The 11,973-nt window shown below is 34.3% G+C and overlaps 1 protein-coding gene across 1 annotated transcript; it reads left to right on the forward strand.

Moving 5' to 3' along the window:
* The first annotated feature begins 6,569 nt into the window (after positions 1 to 6,569).
* Positions 6,570 to 8,347, forward strand: LOC131166795 (hydroquinone glucosyltransferase). Its single transcript, XM_058125376.1, has one exon. It carries the CDS (start codon positions 6,810 to 6,812, stop codon positions 8,223 to 8,225), a length of 1,416 nt encoding a protein of 471 aa, XP_057981359.1. The 5' UTR covers positions 6,570 to 6,809; the 3' UTR covers positions 8,226 to 8,347.
* Positions 8,348 to 11,973: the final 3,626 nt, after the last annotated feature.

The following is an 11,973-nucleotide window of genomic DNA, read 5'->3' on the forward strand; positions in this document are numbered from 1 at the left end:
TTTAAACTACTAATTTTGGGTATAATTTCTACATATTCAGGTATAATTTTTCTGAACCATTCTAGTATTAAAAATACTGTTTTAAAATATTTATATTATATTGGGAAAAATCGTGTGGTTGAAACCATTCTTCTTAATTAAATGATTGTGAGCATTGTGGATTTGATGAACCATTGAGATTGCAAATATAGTTTGGCTGTAAATTTTTGCCTAGTTGAATTTACTGATTGATTGCGGATACTGATGTTGTGTATATTGTGGTAGAACTGTGGATGTGTTGAATGATTAGTTTGTTGTGGACCTGTGAGTTCATGTAAATTATGATATAGCATTGGCAGTAGTATGAGGAGGTCGTTATATCATACCTAGTATAACCGTCATATAACTTTGGCAGTGGTATGAGGAGGTCGTTATATCATACCTAGTATAACCGTCATATAACTTTGGCAGTGGTATAAGGAGGTCGTTATATGAGTGTTTATACTGGGAGGTAAACATGACAGTGGTATGAGGAGGTTGTTTACCTATTTACCATGAACAGAGTGTTTGTTTTGTAACCTGTGTGGTTTGATTAGTCCTATGTGGACCAGTCCTGTGTGAACATATATGCTATGTGATTGGTTTGTCCTGTGTGGACCGTGCAATATGTGTGATTGGCTAGTCCTGTGTGGACTAGTTCTGTGTGGACAGGTATGTTGTAATTGACAGTCATGTGTGGATGTGTATGATGTGTGTGTTAGAGTCTTATGTGGATGATTACATACTGTGTAGATGTAGACCGTGTGGGTATGATTGAAGACTATATGATTATCTTGTGTGGATTGATTGTGATATGCATATATGTGTGGAGTTTTGTGAAATGAATAGGAGTTTTATGAAACGAATATGATAAGCTACATGAGACTTTAACTAATTAAATATTTATGGTAAAGTAGATTACTCCACTCGAGGATTTTCTGAGAAAGGCGAGTACTCTTGTAATTATTTGTGGACACCAGAGTATAGGGAAGCCACTTGTATGGGCTGGTGACCTTCCCTATTCTCGGCAACTTTACCTAGATACGTAACCCGAGGGCTTATTGAGAAAGGTGAGTGCCCTGGTGTTAGCACTAGAGTAGAGGGAATCTACTTGTATGGGCGGGTAGACTTCCCTATTCTCAGGAATTATCAGTAAAATATTTGTGTATGTGGGCATGTGATTGGATGACAAAGATGTTGAACATGGTGTGCTTATGAACGGGTTACTTTGGCTACTAGTGGATTGTGAACGCGTTTATAAGGGCATTTAATTATATATTAAACACTTTAGCCACACACTATTATAAATTATTTCTTCCTTATTAAGACGTGTCTCACCCCTTCATTGATTAAATCTTTTTAGGTTATCCAAGTGATTAAGCTTAGATAGCTCCAAGGTGGGGCAATTTATGAGTGGTACCAAAACAACTATGTTCTAGTTTTTATGTTATATATATATATTATTTAGGTTTCTGTAATATGAAGAATGAGGTTGTAATTATTATGGAACTGCATATGTAATTATAGAACTTTGGTATATTTTTTTGAGGTGATTTTATTATTTCGGCTGCATGAATGGTGTTAGAGACGCGTGTTGGTCTCATAACACTCCCGGCCCCACGTGGCGGGTCCGGGGCATTACACCCCCCCCCCCTCTTGGGACTACACCATTCATGTTAAGTTTATTCCTAAGAGACTTAGACATATAAGGCCTTTTAAGCTTTTGCCAAACAGCCGCAGGAGAATCATCTTCCATGATGTGATACAGCACGTCATTGGCCAAACATAATCTGATAGTAGCCACAATCTTTGCATCCAATTCCTTCCAATTTTCCTCATCCATGTCTTCCGATTGAACTCCGTATAAGGCTTTCATCATTCCTTGTTACACTAACAGATCCTTCACCCTTCTCTACCATAAACCGAAATTTTCAATTCCATCAAACTTGACAACGTTAAATTTTGCAAATGAAGTTCTAAAGGCCATTACAACAATGCTTTAATGCCAATTTGTTGTATAAATTGAATTGCACGGCGAAATATCATATCAAACAAACGCAGAACTCAATGGTTGAAATACAGAACAACACAACCACACAGATTATATAAAAGCAATAACAAGGGACACAAAGAATTACATGGTTCGGCAATGCCTACATCCATGGGAACAATCAACAGTATTTCTTACTATCTTCTGTCAAAGACATGAACAACATTTACATTGCATCACAAAATGACATATAATAGAGTTCCTGGAGGCTTTCCCTCTAAACCCCAACCAACTTAACGTCCCTCATTCAAAATTTAAAAATCTGTGCTGGGATCCCGAGCCAAACGATCAATGGTTTGTGCCATACCATTGACGATTTCAGACAGAGAGCAAAATCTTTAGGCACTGCCCCAAACCGTCGACAATTAGAGGGCTACCGTCGATGTTTTCCCTACTGCATCTTAATTTCCTTTATGCTTTCCCTTTGTGCATGCTTTTCACTCAGTATGTGTGCCACATATCACAACAGTTCTCTTTGTGTAGTGCAATTCTCTGCTTATAAGTTTGTGTTGGGTGTTGCTTTAGTGTCTAGGGATGTTTTGCATGCATTTTTTTAAAGCCACACTGGCTTTGACACCATTTTATTCAAGAAATGCATCTTTAAAAATGATTTTGAAAATCTTTTCTGCCTTTTCTTTACATATGCATGTTAGTTTTTACAATTAGCATGTCATATAAGATAAGAGTAGATAAGCCATGTGTGGGTTTAATAGAATTTGTATGAAATTTTGAATAATGGAGGATTATGCATGCAGGCGGTCGAATTTTTAGGACTTCTCTTGCATTTTTAAGTCAGTGATTAAACACTCACCAGAGTGTATAGTCAAGTTTGCAAGCATATATATATATATATATATATATATATATATATATATATATATATATATTTTGGTTTATTGGTTTTCTCATTAAAAACCAAAAACATGTCATATTTTAAATATTTTTCCAAAAATAAAATATTATAAAATGAATGTCCATGATGTGATTTTCTGACATTTTTTAGAGTCTTTTTGGATTAATTTTCAAGTGATTTTAAGGGCAAATTTGTGATTCTTCCATCAAAAAACCACTTTTAGAAAAGATACCATTTTTCATAACAATCACTTATGATATAGTTTGAGTGTGAAAAAGTGATTATTTTCTAAAAATTAACAAACTTCAAGACTACTTTTGTAGAAAAAAATTTAGAAAAATCATGTTTTTTTATGAAAAAAAAAAATGCTAATTTTTCATTCAAGACTTTTTAAGTGGTTACAAAAACTCTAAAATACTTTTAATAAGAAATGCAAAATATTTTAGGAAATTAGAAGTGTCTTAATCCTGTTTTCAAGGCATGTAGGTAGTATATTATCACATAGATCCCACCATACTTTCAAAGAAAAAAAAACAAGAAGTTTTTTTTCCTTTAGTTTTTTTTGCATTTTAGTGTTTTGTGTGAGATTTGTAAAGGTATTAAGTAATGGGGTCTCAATGGAAGTTTGGTAGTAATGGGGTCACAATGGGGCTTTGGTCTCTGCATAGACACCATGAAAATCTTTTCAAAAGGTGCAATAATTGAAAAGTTTTCTTTAAAAAAAAAAAACCAAGGAGAAAGGTAACCTATTGCAGATAGTTGATCACCTTTTAAAGGATAATTGACTAGCCTTGCTTGAAAACAAGATAGGTCGATCGACCTTTAAAGGTGGTTGACTAATTCCTACATACTTCCATTTCTTATAATTTTTTTTACCAAATTTAATTTTAGAAAATAAATTTTCTTATGTGAGACACATACACACATAGACCTGGAAAAACGAATCATGATCTAACGGTTACCTATGACCCGCCCGGTTAATACGAATTTGGGTTTATGAAAATCAACTCATTCATAAATGGGTCAACTTGTTACCCGTCCGTTTATAAATGGGTCAACCCGGCTTCGGGTTGGGTCACCCGCTTATTTGCCCTGTTGGTTCCACCTTCCCTTTCACATAAAACATTAAAACCCTATCCCCAAATTCCCACCCCATATGCGTATGAGTGTATCCCACCATCCCACCACGTCACCACCTTTAGAGTCCAAATTCAGTCACATGCACCATTGCACATTGCCAACTGCAGTTGCAGCTGATGACTCACGATTCACAGCAAGGCTGGTTGATAGAAGGTCGAAGACGTGGTTCAAGCGATGCCATGGACCTCATTGTCGACGTCAACAAGAACAAGAACAAGAACGCTCAAATCAGCCACGACTACCATGGAAAAATTGGGAGTTGGGGATTTGGGGGTTTTGGGATTGTTTTCAGTTCTTCAAGACTACCGTAAGGTCTTGGGGATTGATTTAGATTTAGATTTAAACCCCATCTTCTTCTTCCTCAACCCGTCCATGGATTTCTAGCAAGGTCTTTAGGATTTTAGGAATTGGGGATTTGGTGGTTTTGGGATTGTTTTTAGTTCTTCGAGACTGCTGAGTGTCAAAGCTTGTAACCTATTCTTCTTCTTCTTCTACCGAGAGGTTCGAGAGATGATCTTTGAATTTTAAAATAATTAAATTATTTTTAAACAGATAACCCATGACCCGCCCGTTTATTAAATGGGCGGGTCAAGGTTTATATGGTTGTGACCTATTTAATCTCAACCCATTTATGACTCAACTTGTTTATGACTTGACCCGTTCTTGACCCGCCCAAACCCAGCCTGTGAACCCGATTTGCCACCCCTATACACACTCAAGATTGGTGCAGTAATCATTCTTAGAATAGATGTTCTAGGATATATATATATATATACTACTTCCTTAATTCTATTTTAAATGGAATAAAATAATTACCTTCCATATTCACAAATCTACTCTCGAACCTATAACTCTTTGAAAAATAGAATTTCTTTATTTTGTCTTTTCAAAAATTAAATAAAATAGAAACTCAGTTTTTTTTTTATGAAAGTGTGGGTTAGATAACCCATGATTTAGTTTTCAACACTTCACTTTTTTTTCAAAATGGTCCCCAGGCATATTAGCAACAAAACAGGTGACTCGGGTCTGGTGTCAACAATTGGTTTGATTGGTTATGGTCAACTAGTTGACATAAGCATGAAAACCATAATTAAATTATTATTTCAATAATTCATAAAAAATAGTTAAACAAATATATTGTTTCAAAATGTTTATTATATATAATTTTCATGCAAATTGAATGACTAAATATATATTTAAAAATAAATATAGTTTAAAAATCATCTCATATTGCTAGTTGGTTGAATTGTGGCTCAATTTTTGAGTATGATTGAATCTCATATTTAATAACATAGCAATTTGAATAAAATAAAAAATATATTGGTAAATGGGCTTGAACAAAGGTCAACCAATGAATATAAATTTGAGTTTTTTTAGCCAGTTAGCGTTCATATTTTATACATAGAAAAATTAACATTCAACTTTCTAATTTTTTAGAGTATGAAATTTGAAATTTTTGTTTACGCTTTTTTAACACTATGTTTGATAGGTTACTTAAATTTGAAAATCATCAATTATTTTTCTTTTTTATAATGTGTTTAGTCATTAAATTGCTATGAAAATTAAATCTAACAAACATTTTAATTTCTAAGTATAAGTAGAATTATTTGGTCGTACTTATGTCAAGTAGTTGAATCGAAGTGATTGGACAAGTTAGACCACCTAATTTAAGAATTGATTAGATCTCCGATTTGCTTATTTAATTTTTAAAACGTTATACAAATTGACTAATGTCATATGAAAATATCATTTTGTTAAGGGTAAAATTCATTTTTCGCATATACTTAATGGTTGATTGATGGTTAACTAACGAAATGTTCATTTTGTTAGTAAAATTAAACTAAAGGAAAATTTACTAATAGCTTTCGAAAATTTAGAGGGATAGAGTATCATAGTTTAAAAATTCAAGAGGTGCCATTGAATTTTATTCAAAATAAAATTACATAAAGGTTCTATTAATATATTTGTAAGACAATAAAATTGACCAGATAATGAAATAAGCTATTTAAAAACTTATTTAAGTTGGTGGATGAACCGTAAGAGGGAGAAATATTATTGCACTTTTAGTATTTTAATTCATTATTCAAAAAATAGATAGATGGACTAACTCAATTAATTATAATAGCTAGTAGGTCTTTTTACACACAGTTATAATTAATGCACTAACTTGTAAAAAATTAGTGGTTTTAATTGATGTGAACCCTAAGTTTATTAAATAACAACTGAATCAAATCGGTTTTACTTTTATTTTGAATTTATTAATTGATTAATTTACCCCTTTTTTGACCTTTAAGAGAGGATGGATGGCACGATGTGAAAAGGTTGCCGAGTGCACATGTGCATGCTCCCACGATGCAAAGCGTTATGTGTACATACCACATAGCATAGCATCCCTAAAATCTAAATTGCTAACACAAGCCTTACGCTGAAGATGACATCATGCGCTCACCTCTTCCTCATTTCTCACCCGTCTAGAAATTAGAATCCCCACTCTCCTTGCCTATCCATAATCCACCCCAACCCCCTCCGCCCCAGGCCCCACCCCTTTGCCCCCCTATAATTAAAACCCACTCGTGACAATATATTCCAAAGGGCTTGCGCCGTCCATCTACCCCGCCTTTCGCTAAAAACAAACCCACTTTCAACCCAATCACCCCTTATAAAAAAACCACCTCCCATCTTCTTCCTCTTCAATTTTTCCTGCCCTTCCAACATTTCGTCCGTCCATCCACTCTGCTCAAATCCTCCATGGATTCCCAAACGCCCCACGTAGCCATTCTGCCCAGTCCCGGGATGGGTCACCTCATCCCCCTCGTCGAGTTCGCCAAGCGACTCGTCCACCGCCACGGCTTCTCCTTCACTTTCATCGTCCCCACCGACGGGCCCCCCACGCCCGCCCACCAAGCCGTCCTCCAGGCCCTCCCCCCTGCCATCAGCCACGTCTTCCTCCCTCCCGTCAGCTTCGACGACCTCTCGCCGGACGGCCTCATGGCCGAGACCGTCATCTCCCTCACCGTCACTCGCTCTCTCCCGGCCATTCGCGACGTGCTCAAGTCCCTCGCCGTCTCCGCCCGCCTCGTGGCCCTCGTCGTCGATCTCTTCGGCACCGACGCGTTCGACGTCGCCAAGGAGTTCGACGTTGCGCCCTATATCTTCTACCCCTCCACCGCCATGGCCCTGTCCTTGTTCTTCTACTTGCCCAAGCTCGACGAGTCCGTTTCTTGCGAGTACAGGGAACTGAGTCAACCCGTAAAGATTTCAGGTTGCATTCCAATCCACGGGAGAGATCTTCTGGACCCGATTCAGGACCGGAAAAACGATGCCTACAAGTGGGTTCTTCACCACGCGAAGAGGTACAGACTGGCCGAAGGTATAATGGTGAACAGCTTCTGGGAGTTGGAAGGGGGAGCTATAAAGGCTTTGCAGGAGGAAGAACCGGGTAAGCCGCCGGTTTACCCGATCGGACCGGTGATAAAGATGGATTCGGGTAGTGGGTCAAACGGGTCGGACTGTTTGAGGTGGTTGGATGATCAGCCCCACGGGTCAGTGCTCTTCATCTCCTTTGGGAGTGGTGGGACCTTATCTTCTGATCAGCTGAATGAGCTAGCTTTGGGTTTGGAGATGAGCGAGCAAAGGTTCTTATGGGTGGTTAGAAGCCCAGATGACAAAGCTGCTAATGCCGCATACTTTAGTGTGCAAAGCCAGGGGGATCCTTTTGGCTTCTTGCCAAAAGGGTTCTTACAAAGGACCAGGGGGCAAGGTCTCGTGGTGCCCTCTTGGGCCCCGCAAACCCAGGTCCTAAGCCACGGCTCCACAGGCGGATTCCTAACTCATTGTGGTTGGAACTCTATTCTCGAAAGCGTGGTATACGGCGTCCCCCTAATCGCATGGCCGCTCTATGCTGAACAGAGGATGAACGCGGTCTTGCTTACGGAGGATTTGAAAGTTTCCTTGCGGCCAAAAGTTAAGGAAGACGGGATTATAAAGAGAGAGGAAATTGCAAAGGTTGTGAAGAGTCTAATGGAGGGAGAGGAAGGGAAGAGGCTACGCAATCGAATGAAGGGCCTAAAGGATTCAGCTGCAAGGGTGCTACGTGAAGACGGCTCTTCCACTAGATCCCTCTCTGAGTTGGCTAACAAATGGAAGACTCATAAAAATGTATAAAATATATATATAATAGTTTGTACTTCAATTATTATTGTTATTATTTTTCTTTCAGATGCATCCAGTAACTATTTGATGAGCAGGAATCCAATAAATAATGGTAATGTGTGTGGCATATCAAAGTCTAGTGTACATTAAAATTTTCTCTATTCTCTTTTGTTAAATTGTCTACACTCCATGATTATATCATATTTTATTTCTATTTAAACTAGATTTGTCTTCTAAACAACCACCATTAATATCAATTTGGATTGTATGCTTCAGAAAAATGCTTATAGTTTTGTGCAAATTGTAGCATGGGAGTAGGTGAGATGGGTGCAGCCACAAATGTGGATAAATGACAGGCGCAGCAGAGTACTAAAAAATGGAAAAATAATGTGTGGACGCCGATGTGCCATTGACATTAAGGAGTATTTAATTGCTGCAATAATTGCAATGGGATTAATTAATTGTCTTTGTTGGGTATTAAATCAATTAAAAGGGTAATAAGCATTTAAGCAGGCTATATCTCTGAATTCAATGCCTCCTGCAAGAGTACAAAAGTCAGGTGGACACAGCCCTTGTCCGTTTCAATTTAATTTATCCTCTTAATTTTAGAAAAATAAAAATAAAAATCTAACATAAAATTATTTTTAAAATATTAATTTTTTTCATTTTCTCTTAATATTTAATTTTTGAAATATTATATTCCTAAAAAAAATTCATCTTTTAATCAAATATAAAAAACTAATTAAATTTATGAATAAATTTTGTATTTAATTTTATTTGAATACATACAAATTTAAATGGAAGTTTCGTAATCCATATAGCGTGTTATTGTGATTATCTGCAAATGCCCCTGCATTAGTAGTCAAATTATAAATTTTATTTTTCATTCTTACGTTATTTTGAAAGAATGTTCAGCTTCATATATATGACTTAAATGAGGTTGAGAAAAATTCCTATACACAGTCCTACCAACCGGATTTGAATGCTGATTTAAGAGTCAAGACTTTAATTATGCCTGTGATTTTATTTTCTTAATGCCTTCTTGTGTTTCAAAATTTGTCAGAATTTCAAAAGTGATACAAGATTTGATCTCTTGTAGGGAAAATGATTGATTCTCTATTAATTTTTTAATGACTCAAGTATAAAAAATAATAATTTAATACTTAAGTTACTTTAATGCTTCTTTAAAAAATAATTCAAGTAAATAATTTTATAAAGAATTAATTTTGAAAGTCGTCTAAAAAATATATAAAAGTAGTTTTTTTATAATTAAAAAAAAAAACTACTTGCATAGTTTGCTGTATTTATACAAGAAGATTATACTGATTACTACATAAAATAAATTTGCCTTCCAAAGGACAGTATGATTGGCTTGGATCAAGGGGAAAAAAATTGAGCAAAAAATAATTTCTATTATTTTTTTCTCGATTTCTTGTAAAATCATAAAAAAAAAAAAAAAAAAAAAAGGATTTCATCTTCAAAATCTTTTTCATGGTAAATTTAAAATTCACTAATCATAAGGCATTGTTAATATTTAAAATCTACAAAAATGGTAAGCACCTACCCCATTACAATTTATACCAATAGTGCATTGCCACCTGTGTTTGTACCAACTATTCCATACAGGTACCTTTTTGTCAAGCATCCTGCATATATTCTTTCTTTTTTTGTGTTTTTCTCTCAAACTATTCAAGTTTCAAAGGAGTGTAAAAGCAAAGGTAAAGTGTCATTTTCATTTTCATTATTACCTTTACAATCATGTTTTCACAGCAAACATTTCAAATTAGGAGTTTTATATTGGAGCTCTTGGATTTATTTTTTGAGAAGAGGTGAAAGAAAATATATGATGAAAGGTCAGGAGCGACTCTTCATAATATGGGGTCTTAAGCGAATGATTTTATTATGGACTCTTAATATTTTATTTAATTTTTATTTTTATTTAAAATTAATTTTTCTAAATCCATCAAATAATTTTAACTGCACTGCATGTGGACTTTACCCACTAAACACGTGAATTCTATAAAAAATGTTAACATTATTATATTAAAAAAAAAATTTGGGAGACTCAAAATTTTTGGAGCACTTTAGTGACTTTAAGGAAGAGTTGGCCTTGTGAAAGGTGAACTACTTCTCATAAGAGACATAACTTAAAATTTTCAAGTTAGACTTTCAAGGCAATATCTCATGCATTAAAAAAATAAAATAAAATAAAAATTAAAACCATGTACATTTTAGTATTTGATAGTGGGGGCTTAAGAAAAAAAAAACATTAATTGCGCTAGTGCATACCAACTGTAACCATTAGATTGGTGATTCAAGAGTCTAGTAGGATTCAAAATTTAGAAAAACCAAATATTAATAAAGTGTAAAATTAATTTTTTTTGTTTAGTGATTTGATTTTATTATTATTATTATTATTTTTGCATTTTACTTGTAATCAAACATTAAAAAAAAAAAAGTTGATTCTTTTGTTATTTTTCTTTCTTTTTATAAGATTTTTCAAGTTCCAAACAAAGCCTTAACATTTAAAATACATCTTATTTTGAAATTGATATTGATGATTTGGTTTGTCGAGAAGTTATTATATTTTATTAATTTCTCAATAATTCAAGTATTAAAAATAATTTATTTCAATAGGTAATTTTATAAATAGTTAATTGCTATTGCAAGTCATTCCAAAAACATGTATAATTAATGTCTATCTTTTTTTTTTTTTTTTCATACATATGAATGCTTGCATTACTAACACCTTGTTTGACTTGCAAAATGGAATGAGATGAAAAAGGAATAAAATGAAAAATTGAATGAAAAGTATATAAAACTGTGTGAGTATGTACAGACAATTAATGAACAATTTTTTTTTTGTTAACTAGTTATTTTTCTTATTTTTAATTATATTTAGATAAACTTTTTAATTTTAATAATATTTTATATGAAAAAAATATGCCTTAGCAAATTGATTCAATTACAATTATATTTAAAAATATTATAAAAAGTATTATTCTTATTTATGGATCATCATACAGTCAATGGCTTGCGCTAACCGGCAGACCAACATTTGTATATTTATCATATAATAAAAATTCATTAATTAATATGCGCCACTTTCAATTTGGGGGAAACAGTCAAAAAAGACTTCATAACCTTTTGGGAGCTGTCATCATAATTCACAAATGACCTCACTGCCTATCGCTACAGCCTTCACTCCTCTTTGACAATTCACCGGTTTACACCGCCATCGCGCCTAATAAATTAGTTCCAATGATTATGCTCATAAAAAATTTTTAGAGAAAGGTTCAACATAAACTTCACATTCTAACCGCCCTCTAATTTGGGTTGAAATGAAATTTTCATGGGAGGTTGCATAATTAGAAATTTAGAATGAAGCCACAGATGACACTACCGCACATTTCATATGTGAAGGTGAAATGAAACTAGGTGAGATAATATAAAATAAAATTTATTACTTGTTATATATTATTTAAATACTTAAACTTGGAATGCTATAGAATTTGCAAAATACTTTCATTGATATGAAGATGTCTTATATATAGAACTTGCACAAAGTATGGTTGTTATAAATTTAAAAGTATTTAGATATCAAAACAAGAAGATCCTAGACTATCATATATAAACAAATATTCAAGGAATACAATTGGAGAATCCCAAACTATTGCAAACTATTGGATATCAACCAAATCGACTGTTGGCTGGAAAACTACACAATTTCCTATATATGCCCCCTCAAGATAGGTGTGTC

The sequence above is a fragment of the Malania oleifera genome, chromosome 10, assembly GCF_029873635.1.
Source record: "Malania oleifera isolate guangnan ecotype guangnan chromosome 10, ASM2987363v1, whole genome shotgun sequence".
Taxonomy (NCBI): Eukaryota; Viridiplantae; Streptophyta; class Magnoliopsida; order Santalales; family Ximeniaceae; genus Malania; species Malania oleifera.

What these genes read in the sequence shown, in the direction of transcription:
- LOC131166795 (XM_058125376.1), top strand. Translation starts at nt 6,810, where the DNA reads ATGGATTCCCAAACGCCCCACGTAGCCATTCTGCCCAGTCCCGGGATG.